Source organism: Bombina bombina, chromosome 5, assembly GCF_027579735.1.
Source record: "Bombina bombina isolate aBomBom1 chromosome 5, aBomBom1.pri, whole genome shotgun sequence".
NCBI classification, from domain to species: Eukaryota; Metazoa; Chordata; class Amphibia; order Anura; family Bombinatoridae; genus Bombina; species Bombina bombina.
Genome location: NC_069503.1, coordinates 1,141,799,994 through 1,141,821,149, shown reverse-complemented (window position 1 = coordinate 1,141,821,149; position 21,156 = coordinate 1,141,799,994). Strand labels below are relative to the sequence as shown.

Sequence of the window (21,156 nt, the reverse complement as noted above, 5' to 3'; positions counted from 1 at the left end):
CTGTATGGGATTCGTATAGAAGGTTGTTTCTTAGTGGCAGTCCTCCGCTGGACATCTGTACTATTTACCCCACACCTGATCTTAGGACAGTGGGGATGTTCCCATTTACCACTCTGCCACATGGCTTCTGATACATGGATGCGGGGTAGAAGCAGTCCGTAAAATATCTCCAGCTCTCAGGTCACCGCTTACATACTCCACTGACCTCGGCAGAGTTTTCCCCCCGAAGTAATCAGATAGGGACTGCTAGCGGACTTGGGGTAGCAAGTTGCTGGTGAGTCACCTCGGTAAACGCTCCTCTAAGCGTAGGCTTAAGAACCGGCATGGTCGATATCCTGGTATCTTCTAGATACCTCTTGCGTGTAAACAGTAACTCCAGGGGTTCAGCCTCATCTCCCAGCGGGGAGGTCAAAAGAGGACGTGGATAACAATCCAAGCACGGCAGTTGTATAGTGGTTGTACCTCCCTTCTCTGCCGCTGGTCGGTACAGTTGAGGAGCCTAGTGAGTTCCCTGTGTGCCTCAACTTCCTCTGCCCCTGCCGACTCCGTCGAATCAGCACACGTGGCTGTGTGCTTCATAAGCTGAGATAGGCTGTTATAACTGCTGTCGATCTGCCCCTTAAGCCTCGTTAAAGCTGTTTTCACTGCATAATATAGATTGCCCATGCTGAGGATGTAGAGCTGGAATAGGGGCTGCTACTATCTGCAAAATACCCAGTCTCCCAGGTGGGGGGGGGAATGTTAGCTGTTGCTCCCAAGGGAGTAGGGTAGAGTCCAGTTTGTCCGGGTTAATGGTCTTTGACACTACAAATGCTGTCATAAAAGTGATCTTTAGGGTATCCCCCTCACATTAGTGCTTTGATTTTGGAAGGCTTTGTAACGTACTCAATGCTTCGTAAGTTGTGTATCCATAGAGGAGAGCGCACAAAATAGCAGCCATCTTCATCCATGGTCCGGACACGCCCCCCACCTTACCCATCTTTTAAACCCTTCCCCTTTTTTTTCCCTCTTTCTTTTGTTTAAAATTGATAAGCTATCCAATAGATATGAATTATGATAGGATCTATGTCTGTTTTTTCTTTTTTTTTTCTCTCCTTTTTTGTGTTTTTCTATGCAGACATACTAAGTGGTGACTAATTTAGGATTAGGCTGCCTGTATTTTATTTATGCTGCTTCACGGTCTGTGAGACGAGAAACATTGTGATTCTTCGCTTATATTGATTGTAGACAGTACGCCCTGTGTGGCGGAAAAATTATATGTTCCGTTTTTCTTTGTGTTTATTTTTTTGTATTTTCTACTGGATATAAATAAAAGAATAATAAAAAAAAGGCTGCTCTTTCTAAAACATAAAAGAAAGAATTTGTGTTTCATGTCCCTTTAAATCAGTGACAATCCTACAGAATACAGAACAGTTAGTAGCTCCGCATTGTATTCTGTTCCCTTAAGTGTGGGAGAAACAGAATTTATGCTTACCTGATAAATTACTTTCTCCAACGGTGTGTCCGGTCCACGGCGTCATCCTTACTTGTGGGATATCTCTTCCCCAACAGGAAATGGCAAAGAGTCCCAGCAAAGCTGGCCATATAGTCCCTCCTACGCTCCGCCCACCCCAGTCATTCGACCGACTGACAGGAGGAAATATATATAGGAGAAACCATATGGTACCGTGGTGACTGTAGTTAGAGAAAATAATTCATCAGACCTGATTAAAAAACCAGGGCGGGCCGTGGACCGGACACACCGTTGGAGAAAGTAATTTATCAGGTAAGCATAAATTCTGTTTTCTCCAACATTGGTGTGTCCGGTCCACGGCGTCATCCTTACTTGTGGGAACCAATACCAAAGCTTTAGGACACGGATGAAGGGAGGGAGCAAATCAGGTTACCTAAACGGAAGGCACCACAGCTTGCAAAACCTATCTCCCAAAAATAGCCTCCGAAGAAGCAAAAGTATCAAATTTGTAAAATTTGGCAAAAGTGTGCAGTGAAGACCAAGTCGCTGCCTTACATATCTGGTCAACAGAAGCCTCGTTCTTGAAGGCCCATGTGGAAGCCACAGCCCTAGTGGAGTGAGCTGTGATTCTTTCAGGAGGCTGCCGTCCGGCAGTCTCATAAGCCAATCGGATGATGCTTTTAAGCCAAAAGGAAAGAGAGGTAGAAGTCGCTTTTTGACCTCTCCTTTTACCAGAATAAACAACAAACAAGGAAGATGTTTGTCTGAAATCTTTTGTAGCCTCTAAATAGAATTTTAGAGCACGGACTACGTCCAAATTGTGTAACAAACGTTCCTTCTTTGAAACTGGATTCGGACATAAAGAAGGTACAACTATCTCCTGGTTAATATTTTTGTTAGAAACAACCTTAGGAAGAAAACCAGGCTTAGTACGCAAAACCACCTTATCTGCATGGAACAACAGATAGGGCGGAGAACACTGCAGAGCAGATAACTCTGAAACTCTTCTAGCAGAAGAAATTGCAACCAAAAACAAAGCTTTCCAAGATAGTAACTTAATATCTATGGAATGTAAAGGTTCAAACGGAACCCCTTGAAGAACTGAAAGAACTAGATTTAGACTCCAGGGAGGAGTCAAAGGTCTGTAAACAGGCTTGATCCTAACCAGAGCCTGAACAAATGCTTGAACATCTGGCACAGCTGCCAGTCTTTTGTGTAGTAAGACAGATAAAGCAGAGATCTGTCCCTTTAGAGAACTTGCAGATAATCCTTTCTCCAAACCTTCTTGTAGAAAGGAGAGAATCTTAGGAATTTTTATCTTATTCCATGGGAATCCTTTGGATTCACACCAACAGATATATCTTTTCCATATTTTATGGTAAATCTTTCTAGTTACCGGTTTTCTGGCCCAGAGTATCTATCACAGAATCTGAAAACCCACGCTTCGATAGAATCAAGCGTTCAATCTCCAAGCCGTCAGCTGGAGGGAGACCAGATTTGGATGTTCGAATGGACCCTGAACAAGAAGGTCCTGTCTCAAAGGTAGCTTCCATGGTGGAACCGATGACATATTCACCAGGTCTGCATACCAAGTCCTGCGTGGCCACGCAGGAGCTATCAAGATCACCGAGGCCCTCTCCTGATTGATCCTGGCTACCAGCCTGGGAATGAGAGGAAACGGTGGAAATACATAAGCTAGGTTGAAGGTCCAAGGTGCTACTAGTGCATCTACTAGAGTCGCCTTGGGATCCCTGGATCTGGACCTGTAGCAAGGAACCTTGAAGTTCTGACGAGACGCCATCAGATCCATGTCTGGAATGCCCCATAATTGAGTTATTTGGGCAAAGATCTCCGGATGGAGTTCCCACTCTCCCGGATGGAATGTCTGACGACTCAGAAAATCCGCCTCCCAGTTTTCCACACCTGGGATGTGGATCGCAGACAGGTGGCAGGAGTGATCCTCCGCCCATTGAATTATTTTGGTCACTTCTTTCATCGCCAGGGAACTCCTTGTTCCCCCCTGATGATTGATATACGCAACAGTCGTCATGTTGTCTGATTGGAACCTTATGAATCTGGCCTTTGCTAGTTGAGGCCAAGCCCTGAGAGCATTGAATATCGCTCTCAGTTCCAGAATGTTTATCGGGAGAAGAGACTCTTCCCGAGACCATAGACCCTGAGCTTTCAGGGATTCCCAGACCGCGCCCCAGCCCACTAGACTGGCGTCGGTCGTGACAATGACCCACTCTGGTCTGCGGAAGCTCATTCCCTGGGACAGATGGTCCAGGGTCAGCCACCAACAGAGTGAATCTCTGGTCTTCTGATCTACTTGAATCATTGGAGACAGGTCTGTATAGTCCCCATTCCACTGTTTGAGCATGCACAGTTGTAATGGTCTTAGATGAATTCGTGCAAAAGGAACTATGTCCATTGCTTCAACCATCAACCCTACTATTTCCATGCACTGCGCTATGGAAGGACGAGGAACAGAATGAAGAACTTGACAAGTGCTTAGAAGTTTTGACTTTCTGACCTTTGTCAGAAAAATCCTCATTTCTAAGGAATCTATTATTGTTCCCAAGAAGGGAACTCTTGTCGACGGAGACAGAGAACTTTTTTCTATGTTCACCTTCCATCCGTGTGATCTGAGAAAGGCCAGAACGATGTCTGTATGAGCCTTTGCTTTTGACAGGGACGACGCTTGTATTAGAATGTCGTCCAAGTAAGGTACTACTGCAATGCCCCTCGGTCTTAGAACCGCTAGAAGGGACCCTAGTACCTTTGTGAAAATCCTTGGAGCAGTGGCTAACCCGAATGGGAGGGCCACAAACTGGTAATGCTTGTCCAGAAAAGCGAACCTTAGGAAATGATGATTTTCTTTGTGGATAGGAATATGTAGGTACGCATCCTTTAGATCCACGGTAGTCATAAATTGACTTTCCTGGATAGTGGGTAGAATCGTTCGAATGGTTTCCATCTTGAACGATGGTACCCTGAGAAATTTGTTTAGGATCTTCAAATCCAAAATTGGTCTGAAAGTTCCCTCTTTTTGGGAACTACGAACAGATTGGAATAAAATCCCATTCCTTGTTCCTTTATTGGAACTGGGTGTATCACTCCCATCTTTAACAGGTCTTCTACACAATGTAAGAACGCCTGTCTCTTTATTTGGTTTGAGGATAAGTGAGACATGTGGAACCTTCCCCTTGGGGGTAGTTCCCTGAATTCCAGGAGACAACCCTGAGAAACTATTTCTAGCGCCCAGGGATCCTGAACATCTCTTGCCCAAGCCTGAGCAAAGAGAGAGAGTCTGCCCCCCACTAGATCCGGTCCCGGATCGGGGGCTACTCCTTCATGCTGTTTTGTTAGCAGCGGCAGACTTCTTGGCCTGCTTACCCTTGTTCCAGCCTTGCATCAGTTTCCAGGCTGGTTTGGGTTGTGAGGCATTACCCTCTTGCTTAGAGGATGCAGAATTAGAGGCCGGTCCGTTCCTGAAATTGCGAAAGGAACGAAAATTAGACTTATTTTTGGCCTTGAAAGGCCTATCTTGTGGAAGGGCGTGGCCCTTTCCCCCAGTGATGTCTGAAATAATCTCTTTCAATTCTGGTCCAAATAGAGTTTTACCTTTGAAAGGGATGTTAAGCAATTTTGTCTTGGATGACACATCCGCTGACCAAGACTTTAGCCAAAGCGCTCTGCGCGCCACAATAGCAAACCCTGAATTTTTCGCTGCTAATCTAGCTAATTGCAAAGCGGCATCTAAAATAAAAGAGTTAGCCAACTTAAGTGCGTGAACTCTGTCCATAACCTCCTCATATGGAGTCTCTCTACTAAGCGAGTTTTCTAGTTCCTTGAACCAGAACCACGCTGCTGTAGTGACAGGAACAATGCACGAAATGGGTTGTAGAAGGTAACCTTGCTGTACAAAAATCTTTTTAAGCAAACCCTCCAATTTTTTATCCATAGGATCTTTGAAAGCACAACTATCTTCGATAGGAATAGTAGTGCGTTTGTTTAGAGTAGAAACTGCCCCCTCGACCTTAGGGACTGTCTGCCATAAGTCCTTTCTGGGGTCGACCATAGGAAATAATTTCTTAAATATAGGGGGGGGAACAAAAGGTATGCCGGGCTTTTCCCACTCCTTATTTACTATATCCGCCACCCGCTTGGGTATAGGAAAAGCGTCGGGGTGCACCGGAACCTCTAGGAACTTGTCCATCTTGCATAATTTCTCTGGAATGACCAAGTTGTCACAATCATCCAGAGTAGATAACACCTCCTTAAGCAGTGCGCGGAGATGTTCTAATTTAAATTTAAATGTCACAATATCAGGTTCAGCTTGTTGAGAAATTTTTCCTGAATCTGAAATTTCCCCATCTGACAAAACCTCCCTCATGGCCCCTTCAGATTGGTGTGAGGGTATGACAGAACAATTATCATCAGCGCCCTCCTGCTCTTCAGTGTTTAAAACAGAGCAATCGCGCTCTCTCTGATAAGTAGGCATTTTGGATAAAATATTTGCTATGGAGTTATCCATTACAGCCGTTAATTGTTGCATGGTAATAAGCATTGGCGCACTAGATGTACTAGGGGCCTCCTGTGTGGGCAAAACTGGTGTAGACACAGTAGGAGATGATGTAGTATCATGTTTACTCCCCTCATCTGAGGAATCATCTTGGGCAATTTCATTATCTGTGGCAGTACTGTCCTTACTTTGTTTGGACGCTATGGCACAATTATCACATAAATTTAAATGGGGAGACACATTGGCTTTCATACATATAGAACATAGCTTATCCGAAGGCACACACATGTTAAACAGGCTTAAACTTGTCAATAAAGCACAAAAAACGTTTTAAAACAAAACCGTTACTGTCTCTTTAAATTTTAAACAGAAAACACTTTATTACTGAATATGTGAAAAAGTATGAAGGAATTGTTCACCACAGTGTCTTAAAGCATTAAGAGTATTGCACACCAAATTTCAGAGCTTTAACCCTTAAAATAACGGAACCGGAGCCGTTTACAAATTTAACCCCTATACAGTCCCAGCTATAGCCTTTGCTGAGACCCAACCAAGCCCAGAGGGGAATACGATACCAATTGACGCCTTCTAGAAGCTTTTCCAGCAAATTTCAGATCCTCACACATGCATCTGCATGCCCTGCTCTCAAAAAACAACTGCGCAGTAATGGCGCGAAAATGAGGCTCAGTCTACAACTAGGAAGGCCCCCTGACTGGAAAAGGTGTCTAACATAGTGCCTGCCGTTTAATAAACGTTCCCCAAGTTTATAAATGCGAATTGTCAGCATAAATATGAATAAAATGCCCAAATAAAGCAATCGATTTAGCCCATAAAAATGTCTACCAGTTTTTTAGCCCATATTAAGCCCTTTATTCTGTTTGTTTGACTAAGAAAATGGCTTACCGGTCCCCATGAGGGGAAATGACAGCCTTCCAGCATTACATGGTCTTGTTAGAAATATGGCCAGTCATACCTTAAGCAGAGAAGTCTGCTAACTGTTTCCCCCAACTGAAGTTACTTCATCTCAACAGTCCTATGTGGAAACAGCAATCGATTTTAGTTACTGTCTGCTAAAATCATCTTCCTCTCACAAACAGAAATCTTCATCCTTTTCTGTTTCAGATTAAATAGTACATACCAGCACTATTTTAAAATAACAAACACTTGATAGAAGAATAAAAACTACATTTAAACACCAAAAAACTCTTAACCATCTCCGTGGAGATGTTGCCTGTGCAACGGCAAAGAGAATGACTGGGGTGGGCGGAGCCTAGGAGGGACTATATGGCCAGCTTTGCTGGGACTCTTTGCCATTTCCTGTTGGGGAAGAGATATCCCACAAGTAAGGATGACGCCGTGGACCGGACACACCAATGTTGGAGAAAATTATTTTAAATAGAAAATCTACTCAAAGTTACCGGAATATAAAAGCAGATTACTACAGACACAACTATGTAACAGATATGGTCTTGCAGCATTAAACAGAACGTTACTATTTGCAGTTATGATTAATTGGGCTGAGAATAGTATTAGTAGTTGGGTTAGCGTTACAGTGCAGTTGGAAGCTGTGTGTCAGCTCAGACAGTTGCGGATAGGGTTAATTGGTCTGGGGAGGTTACATCAAGGTTAAAGAGCATTGCGCAGAGTTAGAATTAAAGGGACACTGAACCCAAATTTTTTCTTTTGTGATTCAGATACAGCATGAAATTTTAAGCAACTTTCTAATTTACTCCTATTATGTAATTTTCTTCATTCTCTTGATATCTTTATTTGAAATGCAAGAATGTAAGTTTAGATGCCGGCCCATTTTTGGTGAAAAACCTGGGTTGTCATTGCTGATTGGTGGATAAATTCATCCACCAATAAAAAAAGTGCTGTCCAGAGTTCTGAACGAAAAAAAAGCTTAGATGCCTCCTTTTTCAAATAAAGATAGCAAGAGAATGAAGAAAAATTGATAATAGGAGTAAATTTGAAAGTTACTTAAAATTACATGCTCTATCTGAATCACAAAATAAAAAATATGGGTTCAGTGTCCCTTTAATGTTGGGGGTGTTCAGGAGGACCATTTCACTTTTATTCTCTGCATAGAGTTGCACGCACCTAAAAGCACTATAATACTCAGCAGTTTAACTATGGTGCTCTTTGCCTCCTCCTGCTGGCCAGGAGTGATATTATATAACAGTAATTACTCAAATCGTGGACTCACCATATCTTAGGAAAGAAAACATCTTAAGATTCGCCATAACTGGACACTCTGTATTGCTCTACAGCTAACAATGTCCTTATTGATTTTACATAACACAGACAACATTGCATATAGTTTGACTTAAATTCTTTATAATGATTTCAGAAAAAAGTCACAGTTCAGTCACAAGATCTGTAGAAGGAAAGAGGCTCAACTAGTGCCCTTAATCTTGCATTCATAGAAGCAAATAGTTTATCCCACTACCGCCACCTCATTTAGAATCCTAAAAGCACCGATTTGTAGCAGCCTCTAACGGGGCAGAACCATGAAGAACGTCTATAGAACTCTCCTCATTTTCTCGCCTGCTCGTAGTTAGCATTAAACCAAGCGCATGTTTCCTGGACAGCTGAAAGAACACAAGAAAAAACACAATAATTACAAAGTTTAACAAAAAGGTTTTGCTGGAGCAAACAAACACTTTAATGCACAAAACCGAATATATGGGTTTTTTTCTTCCCTATCAAATCTCACACAGGAAATCTAGATACAGGTTTTAGACCTTTAAATGCACACTCAAGTCAAAATAAAACTTTCATGACTCATACAGAGCAGCAACTTTATAGAACTTTCTAATTTACTTCCATTAACAAAAATGTGCACAGTCTTTTTATAATTACACTTTTTGAGTCACCAGCTCCTACTGAGCATGTGCAAGAATTCACAGACTATACGTATATGCATTTGTGATTGGCTGATGGCTGTCACATGGTACGTGTATGCATTTGTGATTGGCTGATGGCTGTCACATGGTACGTGTATGCATTTGTGATTGGCTGATGGATGTCACATGATACAAAAGGAGTAGAAATAGACATAACTGAAATTTGTCACAAAAAAACATATACTACTCATTTCTCAGTTCAGACTAAGTGCTATTGCATTGTCTTTTCATCCTGCAGTTGTTTATGCAAATCTACTGTATGTGCTGCTCCTTTAACAATATAATCATTGTGCATAGTTCTACACAAGACAGAGGGGGATTTAATAGGCTGCAGCAAACCAAAGCCCTTCTATTACATATTGTAGCTCAGATGTTTTCTTGTTCACAGCTGACACAGGTTACAAAAAAACTGTATAATTTGTCCCTGAGGAAGATAAGGTCATTTTTTAACTATAATGGTCGTTTAACTGAAGAATTCCACCATCTCTCATTAGCGCCAGGCTTTACAATTAAGGTTTAATAACTCTACCCAAGTACTTCTGATTCCATTAAGTGAGCGCACACCCATGTCTGGGCCCGGTGATCTAAAGCTCTCTTGTCAGTACGGTGAGGTCCCTCAAAGCATTTTACAAAATCTCCGCTTCTGTCCTCTATTACAGTAAAAGGTCTAAATAAGATTCTGCGCATTACGCTGCTAGATACACCGAGATTGTCCTTGGCTTTAGCTATGTATAAATTACCTTGACTAAAAGGAGTGAACTGAAAATCAGGGAGGTACTTTCGGAGTTTGCTGTTACTCGCTGTCTTTTTGAACTGCCCGTCAGACTTTGTGCTGTCGAACTGGAGTTTTGGGGAGTTAAGAGAAAACAAAGACAAACTGGCAGACAATTAGTTTAACAAAGAGTAATTCTACCCATCATCAAACAAGTTTACATATTAGCAGAAATCTGAAGTCGCATCAAAGCTACAAAAAAATAACAGTTTGTGAGAATATTTCATCCTAGAGAATGTTTTCCTTTCTCTGTTATAAATTCTCAATTCTATTTAAATATCCCGCAAATTTCATTTGCGTATTTCCCCATTAAAAGCATAGACCGTGCACATTGCGGTTAGGTGATGTGAAGCTAACAGCTACACTGGGCAGTGTCTATGCTTTTAACATGGAAACACTTCAATAAGGTTTATCATTTTATCAATAATAATAATAATATCCCCAGTCAGATGTACTTCTTCATATACTATAAGTCTGTTGTTGCCAGAGCAAGTAAGCACATTGGCTATACAGGGGAGGCGCCTACGGTAAGACCGGCTCACAACTGGGCATGGCTGAACCAATCACAGGATGTTTGGGAGTGTGACAATAGAGTGGGCCAACGTCGGAAGATGGCACAAATAATAATAATAGCAACTTATGTAGCGCTTTTCTTTGGGTTGGACTCTAATCTCTTTTTTTACCGAAAGAGAAGGTAAAGGAGCCACAGGAGTTTTGAGCAGTAGATTAAATGGAAACCAGTAGTAAGCTGGAGCTAACCAGAGATGTGTATCCTCCCCAGATGATCGGGATTACATTAAAGGATTACTTTCTGTTATAATTTTTAAGCTAAACAACTAACATATTAAAGTTAATAAACACTAATTAAAACCTACTGACCTATATTTTCTCCAAAACGAAGTTTCATAACGTTCTAAAAGTTATATCTTTTATTCGCCGATGATGTCACGTTATCCTGCCCACTATTTTCAGCACTGAGTGTTCAAAATACTTAAACCAATAACTTTGTGTTTAAAGCGCCATTTTGAAACCTAGGTATTGTAAACGGATTGGTACAGAGCAAAGGATACCCACGGAGTGGGTTTGGAAAACAATTAAATTTGCAGACAAGATTTCTGATATACAGTAGAGATATGTTAATGAAATGCTATTGATAAAAAGCGTATTTGGGGTTGTTAGTTAGTAGCAAGCATAGAAAATATTTACTTACAGTGGCCCTTTAAGTGCTAATATAGGTCAAACCTTAGAAGTATATATAATTTAAAGTTGGTTTGGACCAATACAGATGTTTCCACTTTGAACTAATTGAATTAATTTGATTCGCACAGAATACACACACACACACACATATATATAATTTCATTTCTCCACATACATAACACAGAAATGGCCTACACTCTCAAACCAGATTGGGCACACATTCCATGACCCTGCAAAACTCATATCCCTGGGTGGAGGGTCATGGGATGTGTACCCAGTCTGGTTAAAAATTGCAGTCCATTTTATGTTTTGTATGGGTCTAGGAAAAATAATAAAGGGCCTGTGCCACCCTCCGAGTGTTTGGTTGAAGGCTGCATTGTGTGACTGTAGGTTAGGGACCCAGGGAGGAAGAGACCTTGACGTGGTCCTAGACCTATCATTGTTTGACCAAATATGCTGTAACTAACTCTTCCATTTTGCTTTTTTTTTTTTTTTTTAAAGCTCTGGGTCGTGCTTTCGAGTGCCGGTGCTCTGGGGAGAGCAAGGGCCTTGTCAGTCTTTGGGTCCCCCCGCCTTGACAGCTTGAGGACACCTTCACTCTTTTTGGTGCCTTGGCCAAAAGGTCCTGCAGGCACAAACTTCTTATCTCCATCTTCGGTCAAGGCACCCGATGCAGAACTAGAATCTACCCCCTGGAGACGCTGCCACCATCCTCCAGGGCTTTGATCTCTTCTAGGGGCCGCTGCCACCAGCCCCTTGAAAGCAGCAAGGCCGTTTTTCCATTGGGAAGGCCAGAAATCATCCCCGACTCACACCAGGTGGGAGGTGCATACAGTGCAAATCGTGTTGCATGCACAGTGTCAAAAAACATTTTCCAAATTTTTTTTTTTTTTTAAAAAGACAAAATGAATAAGTGCTAGTCCAAAATGAATAGTGAGGGTGTAAGGGAGTTATCCCCACCAGGAGCACTGCCACTAGTCCTGGAGGTTCGGTAGGCACCAGGGAACAGCTGTCACCAGTTCTTTGGTGCTAAGTGCTTGTGCACATAAAGTGATCTCCGGCCCACCTGGAGCCAGGGAAAAAATAACAATTTAGGGGTTCGGGCATTCTGGTTCCGGGTGCTTCAGGGAGTGAGTGAAGTAGAGTGCATATAGGGGGACTCTCCACTGATGACACAAAGAGCCCCACTTCTGACCCCGGGCTTTATCCCCGGCCTTAAAGGGACACTAAACCCACATTTTTTCTTTCACGATTCAGATAGAGCAGCAATTTTAAGCAACTTTCTAATTTACTCCTATTATCAAATTTTCTTCATTCTCTTAGTATCTTTATTTGAAAAGCAAGAATGTGAGTTTAGATGCCATTTTTGGTGAACAACCTGGGTTTGTTCATGGTGATTGGTGGATAAATTCACCCACCAATAAATAAATAAATGCTTCTTTTTTTCAAATAAAGATAGCAAGAGAATGAAAAAAAAAAATAGGAGTAAATTAGAAAGTTGCCTAAAATTGCTGCTCTATCTGAATCACGAAAGAAAACATTTGGGTTCATTGTCCCTTCAAGGCACTTATACAAGGTTTCTCTGTCCCCCCAGAACAGTTGCCACACTTCATCTTAGCCAAAAGGCAAAGAAGCGATCTTCCATTTTGCTTTTAATCTAGTTGTGCGCTTGCAAGAGAGTGGCAGAATTTCTGTATGTTGTGTATTATATATATATATATATATATATATATATATATATATATATATATATATATATAAACGGCTGCCAGGGTGCTAGTAGAGAACAATAAGCATATATCAAAAAAGACTTGCACTCGCTGGAATTTTAGTGAACAATTTTACTTGTGAAACATGTGACGTTTCGAGGACAATGTATCCCCTTCCTCAGATAACAAGTGCATCAAAAAAACAGTGCATATATACACATTAAGCAAACAAACCCCTCCCCCTAATTAGGACAAAAAAAATGCCAAAATAGTTGCTATGGTGACGAATGAGTCACAATGTAAACACCAAAGTGCTAATTCTAATACTCAATATTTAAATGAGCCAACACTACTCTTATAGTGCATATGTGATGATACATGTGATAACGTAAGTGGACTGCGAATACAAAGAATACCGAAGTGGAGCGCATACACACCACTCTGATGAGGAATATTAGCACAATCATATGTATCAAAAGTAAAAGTAGTAACTTACAGAAGGAGCAAGCAATGTATTACGCGATACCCGGTCATCCAGGCACCTACAAAGTAACGCCGCGACTCAGCAACCCGGAAGAATCCAGGCGTGTCACGTGGGAGGCAGTCAGCCTATCACCAGCACTTGTTTACAGTTGCCATGGTGATCAGGCACCGTAATACAAATGAGGAGCACATATCATAGCTATCACCACACGGAGGTAGCCTAGTAACAAACCACCTGTTTTTTCTCAGATATACTGCAATATAAAGCAATTCAGGACGGACCCCATAGAATCAAATACAGTTATGGGACAAGACGCCTAACCCGGAAGTGCGTCACATAGGGATATATAAATCTCACAGCGCTTAGGATTAGCGACCTATAGCTCCTATCTAAAGTGTGTCCCCAACTACCCACAGGATAAAAATCTAAAGTGTAAAGGGCTAGAAAGGAGCGCCAAATGAGGCAAGATTTATTATGTGTGGAAGTGGTAGTGAAAATATGTGTGGTACTTAGCTTGAGTCTAGTATTGACCCTATGTATTTGCAGTAATCAAAAACCAAAAATAAGCCTAGAATGCTTTAAAACCAACATCAATTATATAAGTTGAATATCCCAACAAGATTTAATACAGGTTACATAAATAGACATGGATCCATGATACATAAAAACATAAATAAATTAGATAAAAACAAATGATGAGTATACAAGTGTCAGATACAGTAAATAAGACAAATAAAATATGTATATGATCCTTCCAAGGAAGCGACCCAAAAATAATAACTAATGGATGCTGATAGATAATAATTATGAAAAGCAGTCAATTAGTGAAATAGGATTGATGTGATTCAGTAAACGTTAAATCCCGTTTACATCAGTGGTCCGGTGTATTTACAGTCCTCCTAATCTTTAAACCCTAGTGTGGGTGTGAACCAAAAGTGGAGCGATAAAAACAATCCAAAAGTGACAAATAAAAAATCGGGTTGAAAACAACTAGTGTGTACACAAGCTAGTGCAAATCCAAAACATAATGTTTGTGATCACGTTACAAAATAATGTGGCACAAAAAGTGAAAAAATATATGAGTGATGAAAAAATAGAGGGAATGCTTAAAAAACTGAATTTTTTTATCTATCAGCATCCATTAGTTATTATTTTTGGGTCGCTTCCTTGGAAGGATCATATACATATTTTATTTGTCTTATTTACTGTATCTGACACTTGTATACTCATCATTTGTTTTTATCTAATTTATTTATGTTTTTATGTATCATGGATCCATGTCTATTTATGTAACCTGTATTAAATCTTGTTGTGATATTCAACTTATATAATTGATGTTAGTTTTAAAGCATTCTAGGCTTATTTTTGGTTTTTGATTACTGCAAATACATAGGGTCAATACTAGACTCAAGCTAAGTACCACACATATTTTCACTACCACTTCCACACATAATAGATCTTGCCTCATTTGGCGCTCCTTTCTAGCCCTTTACACTTTAGTGCGTCACATAGGAGCAATAGCCAATCACCCAAAACTGTATATGGTAGCCATGGGAACCGCTCGATACGTTTTGAAATAGCTCAGGCTCAGATCAACAAAGGCATTAATCCAAAGAACGGCTGTCAAACATAAACCACATCCACATTCATACCAATAAGGGTAACATAATAATTCAATAAATCCAAGCTGCTATACGTTATACAAACTATGCGCAGTATCACAACAGACATGCATACAAGTCTATCAAACGCCAGTCTAAAGTAGGCGACCATACTATCTGTCTACTGTCTGACAACTACCATGCAGACTAATAAACCCATCCTGATGGTGGCACTAAGCAATCATACCCATTCATCCCCAGACACTCACAGGCACGTCCCGTCAAACGGTACAGTATGGAAATGAACCTGCAAGGAACCACCAGATGGAAGCTAAAAAACATCCCATGTACAGAACACATCACAGCCAACATAGGTACCACATGGTTGAGCATAGTACTACAGAAATAGTATAACCACCAATCACAAACCGCTATGTACTATGTAGTCTGTATATTCTCAAAATAACCATCTCATTAGTCGAAAAAATTAAAAACAAGCCACCAAACATACTATCTGCCTGGCGGATGGCATGGTGTGGGAATGGTGACACAAACACAATCATACAGATTCATCACCACACTGGCACATGCACATCCAATCATACGACCCAGTCAACCCAATCAGCCAATCAAGCACATTCATCGCCACACTTTCACACGCACATCCAATCATACAGCCCAGTCAACCCAATCAACCTAGGCAACCTAGGGCGCCCACTCAAGTCAAACTGATGGCAAAGATAGAAATTAACAAATAGGAGCAAAAGCATCCCATATATAAACATCCACACGGGAATAAAAGCAAACACACCATGCTCACCACCAAATGGGTGGATACCAAGCATCAGAGAAAATACAGGAGTGCATCATAGACTCTCAAATAGAAACATGGACTCTCAGTAAGAAAAATTCAAGTACGTCACTGCCAAAAATGTGACATGCCGAATCTTGTAGCGTTGTTTACGGTGGGGGTGTCCGAATGTGGCCCCTGGAATCATAGAGTTGCAAGTGGTGCACCCTAAACACCTGTAACACCCTGGTTTCTTTCTTTGTGAGAGCCACGTATCAGGTGTGTAGCAGTGAATAGGATCGGTCAGCATAAGGAGATCCTTCAAACTTTTGTCACGTTTAAATCCCACTCTTGGATTCTGCAAGGAACTAAAAGGAAGTGTAGGGTCACCTTGTATTATGTGCCAATGTTGTCTTAATGTCTTTCCCAGTGACCACGTTAAAGGACTATACGTAGTTGTAAAGGTCAGTCTTGCTCCACCATCCATTCCAGGGGTACTAGGCACATCAATAGTACTCTCTGCCGCAGACCTGCTTTGGTGTATCAGACGAGGATTATAACCTCTCTGTATAAAACGTTGTTGCATTTCACTCAGCTGTTGATCCCTTAGTGCCATATCACTATTATTCCTAATAGCTCTGCATAATTGTGCTTTGGGAATCGCCTTCAGTAGTGCTGTAGGGTGATTACTAGTGGCGTGCAGAATCGATTTTTTATCGGTGGGTTTTCTAAACAGTGATGTTCCAAGTCGGCCATTCCCCATCTTAAAGATGTTAAGATCCAAAAACTCAATGGTAGATGGATCGTGTTTAAGCTTGAATCTGACTGGATTTTCCAAAGAATTGAGGTGAGTGAACCATGTTTCTAATTCTGCTCCTGTGCCTCTCCAGATGATCAAGAGGTCATCTATATATCGTCTATAGAAAAGGACCTCAGGTTTTTGATGTATCTGCATCACGGACAGTTCGTAATTTTCCATGTAGAAGTTAGCCAGCGAGGGGGCCACATTCGATCCCATGGCTGTACCAGAGATCTTTTGGTAGTACCTACCCTCGAACCTGAAGTAGTTCAGCCGTAAACGCAAGTCCAGAAGTTTTATGAGGAAATCCCTGGGTGGACCCACATAAGGGTATTTGTCAAGAGCTTCAGATACATGGCATTTCCCTGCTTCATGCGGGATGATGGTGTACAAACTATTAACGTCTGCAGTAGCCAAAATGTAAGGTTCTTCAATCGTAATGGTTTTCAGTTCCTCGATAAGTTGTGTAGAATCCCTGATAGGATTGCATGTTCCTGACAAGGGGTTGTAAATAATGGTCGACAAATATTGCTAGCCTTGATGTGATGGAATTCCGAGCGGAGACAAATCGGTCTACCGGGAGGTCTCTCCAGATTTTTATGAATTTTGGGAAGCGTATACAGGATTGGACAGACTGGATACTCAATCTTCAGAAACTTGGCTGTGGGACTAAATGAATCTTGGATTGACAGCGAAACAGCCAAGTTTCTGAAGATTGAGTATCCAGTCTGTCCAATCCTGTATACGCTTCCCAAAATTCATAAAAATCGGGAGAGACCTCGCGGTAGACCGATTGTCTCCGCTCGGAATTCCATCACATCAAGGCTAGCAATAATTGTTGACCATTATTTACAACCCCTTGTCAGGAACATGCAATCCTATCTGAGGGATTCTACACAACTTATCGAGGAACTGAAAACCATTACGATTGAAGAACCTTACATTTTGGCTACTGCAGACGTTAATAGTTTGTAGACTATCATCCCGCATGAAGCAGGGAAATGCCATGTATCTGAAGCCCTTGACAAATACCCTTACATGGGTCCACCCAGGGATTTCCTCATAAAACTTCTGGACTTGAGTTTACGGCTGAACTACTTCAGGTTCGAGGGTAGGTACTACCAACAGATCTCTGGTACCGCCATGGGATCGAATGTGGCCCCCTCGCTGGCTAACATCTACATGGAAAATTACGAACTGTCCGTGATGCAGATACATCCTTTTCTATAGACGATATATAGATGACCTCTTGATCATCTGGAGAGGCACAGGAGCAGAATTAGAAACATGGTTCACTCACCTCAATTCTTTGGAAAATCCAGTCAGATTCAAGCTTAAACACGATCCATCTACCATTGAGTTTTTGGATCTTAACATCTTTAAGATGGGGAATGGCCGACTTGGAACATCACTGTTTAGAAAACCCACCGATAGAAACTCGATTCTGCACGCCACTAGTAATCGCCCTACAGCACTACTGAAGGTGATTCCCACAGCACAATTATGCCAAGCTATTAGGAATAATAGTGATATGGCACTAAGGGATCAACAGCTGAGTGAAATGCAACAACGTTTTATACAGAGAGGTTATAATCCTCGTCTGATACACCAAAGCAGGTCTGTGGCAGAGAGTACTATTGATGTGCCTAGTACCCCTGGAATGGATGGTGGAGCAAGACTGACCTTTACAACTACGTATAGTCCATTAACGCGGTCACTGGGAAAGACATTAAGACAACATTGGCACATAATACAAGGTGACCCTACACTTCCTTTTAGTTCCTTGCAGAATCCAAGAGTGGGATTTTAACGTGACAAAAGTTTGAAGGATCTCCTTATGCTGACCGATCCCATTCACTGCTACACACCTGATACGTGGCTCTCACAAAGAAAGAAACCAGGGTGTTACAGGTGTTTAGGGTGCACCACTTGCAACTCTATGATTCCAGGGGCTACATTCGGACACCCCCACCATAAACAACGCTACAAGATTCGGCATGTCCTTACCTGCACTACCACACATGTGGTGTATTTATTGAATTGCAGCTGTGGTCGATTCTACGTAGGCAAGACCACCAATGATGCTAGAACCCGTCTAGCCAATCACAGATCATCCATCAGGATATCCCTCAAAAAAGGATCCAGCGACCAGCCTGTAGCCCGGCATTTTGTGGAAAAAAGACACGGGGTCCACGATCTGATATTTACATTGATCGACCATGTTCCCCCTCTTAGACGAGGAGGGGACAGGGATAAGCTTCTCCTACGGATTGAGGCAAAGTGGATTTTCCGACTGAACACTCTACAACCCCATGGACTGAATACCATGTTTGACTGGCATTGTTTTTTGTAACCATTGCCACATTTTTGGCAGTGACGTATTTGAATTTTTCTTACTGAGAGTCCATGTTTCTATCTGAGAGTCTATGATACACTCCTGTATTTTCTCTGATGCTTGGTATTCACCCATTTGGTGGTGAGCATGGTGTCTTTGCTTTTATTCTCGTGTGGCTGTTTATATATGGGATGCTTTTGCTCCTATTTGTTAATTTCTATCTTTGCCATCAGTTTGACTTGAGTGGGCACCCTAGGTTGCCTAGGTTGATTGGGTTGACTGGGCTGTATGATTGGATGTGCGTGTGAAAGTGTGGCGATGAATGTGCTTGATTGGATGATTGGGTTGACTGGGTCGTATGATTGGATGTGCATGTGCCAGTGTGGTGATGAATGTGTATGATTGTGTTTGTGCCACCATTCCAACACCATGGCATCCGCCAGGCAGATAGTATGTTTCGTGGCTTGTTTTTAATTTTTTTTGACTAATGAGATGGTTATTTTGAGTATATACAGACTACATAGTACATAGCGGTTTGTGATTGGTGGTTATACTATTTCTGTAGTACTATGCTATACCATGTGGTACCTATGTTGGCTGTGATGTGTTCTGTACATGGGATGTTTTTTAGCTTCCATCTGGTGGTTCCTTGCAGGTTCATTTCCATCCTGTACTGTTTGACGGGACGTGCCTGTGAGTGTCTGGGGATGAATGGGTATGATTGCTTAGTGCCACCATCAGGATGGGTTTATTAGTCTGCATGGTAGTTGTCAGACAGTAGACAGATAGTATGGTCGCCTACTTTAGACTGGCGTTTGATAGACTTGTATGCATGTCTGTTGTGATACTGCGCATAGTTTGTATAACGTATAGCAGCTTGGATTTATTGAATTACTATGTTACCCTTATTGGTATGAATGTGGATGTGGTTTATGTTTGACAGCCGTTCTTTGGATTAATGCCTTGATCTGAGCCTGAGCTATTTCAAAACGTATCGAGCGGTTCCCATGGCTACCATATACAGTTTTGCTCCTATGTGACGCACTTCCGGGTTAGGCGTCTTGTCCCATAACTGTATTTGATTCTATGGGGTCCGTCCTGAATTGCTTTATATTGCAGTATATCTGAGAAAAAACAGGTGGTTTGTTACTAGGCTACCTCCGTGTGGTGATAGCTATGATATGTGCTCCTCGTTTGTATTGCGGTGCCCGATCACCATGGCAACTGTAAACAAGTGCTGGTGATAGGCTGACTGCCTCCCACGTGACACGCCTGGATTCTTCCGGGTTGCTGAGTCGCGGCGTTACTTTGTAGGTGCCTGGATGACCGGTTATCACGTAATACATTGCTTGCTCCTTCTGTAAGTTACTACTTTTACTTTTGATACATATGATTGTGCTAATATTCCTCATCAGAGTGGTGTGTATGCGCTCCACTTCGGTATTCTTTGTATTCGCAGTCCACTTACGTTATCACATGTATCATCACATATGCACTATAAGAGTAGTGTTGGCTCATTTAAATATTGAGTATTAGAATTAGCACTTTGGTGTTTACATTGTGACTCATTCGTCACCATAGCAACTATTTTGGCTTTTTTTGTCCTAATTAGGGGGAGGGGTTTGTTTGCTTAATGTGTATATATGCACTGTTTTTTTGATGCACTTGTTGTCTGAGGAAGGGGATACATTGTCCTCGAAACGTCACAAGTAAAATTGTTCACTAAAATTCCAGCAAGTGCAAGTCTTTTTTGATATATATTTGTGAGGGTGAGGAATCCAGTTCAGATTTTCCATACAAGCTGAGGTTTTTCTCTCCTGCGGCTAATTAATGTCAATTGGCTCTTGTTAAAGGGACAGTCTACACTAAAATTATTATTGTTTAAAAAGATAGATAACCCCTTTACTAGCCATTCCCCAGCTTTGCACAACCATCATTGTTATATTAATATTCTTTATAACATTTAAACCTCTAAATTTCTGCCCATTTCTAAGCCTCTTATCACATGCATTTTTATTTGCTTTTCACTACAGGAAAATATGTGGGCCATATAGATAACATTGTGTTCACGCCCGAGGAGTTATTTAAAACAATAAAAATGATATTGTAGACTGTCCCTTTAAATAGTGTTGTCTAGAGGTTCTAGTCCTGTACGTTTGATATTGCTTTGTAATTCTGCAGTTAGTAGTCAGGACGGCTCTATTCTGTTTAGCAAGGATTGATTTGGTTTTATATTAAATTGTCTGAATATGCAATATTTAAAGAAAGTCTGGCACCCCACAGGTTGAATGCATTACAGTCCTAACCCCCAAGCTGTAGCAGCATCTACATCATTTTATTTAGCCAAGTGTTGCAACGTTTTGGGATTGCTCCCTTAAAGGGACACTAAAACCACATTTTCCTTTTCTTTCAGATAGAGCAGCAAAGTTGAGCAACTTTCTAATTTACTCCTATTATCAATTTCTTCGTTCTCTTGCTATCTTTTTTTGAAAAAGGCATCTAAGCTAAGGAGCCAGACACTTTTTGGTTTAGAACCCTGGACAACACTTTATTTTATTGGTGGGTGCATTTAGCCACCAATC

The 21,156-nt window shown here is 41.5% G+C and overlaps 1 protein-coding gene and 1 pseudogene across 1 annotated transcript in view; both read right to left on the bottom strand.

The window, feature by feature from the left end:
- Positions 1–8,295: 8,295 nt before the first annotated feature.
- Positions 8,296–21,156, bottom strand: part of GFUS (GDP-L-fucose synthase) — a 57,529-nt gene continuing 44,668 nt past the window's right edge. The window contains exons 10-11 of the mRNA XM_053715439.1: positions 9,625–9,724; positions 8,296–8,569 (exon numbers count right to left, since the gene is read on the bottom strand). Coding sequence (XP_053571414.1) covers positions 8,514–8,569; positions 9,625–9,724 — 156 coding nt within the window. The 3' untranslated portion in view covers positions 8,296–8,513. The remainder of the gene's footprint in view (positions 8,570–9,624; positions 9,725–21,156) is intronic.
- Positions 12,288–12,494, bottom strand: LOC128661854 (uncharacterized; annotated as a pseudogene).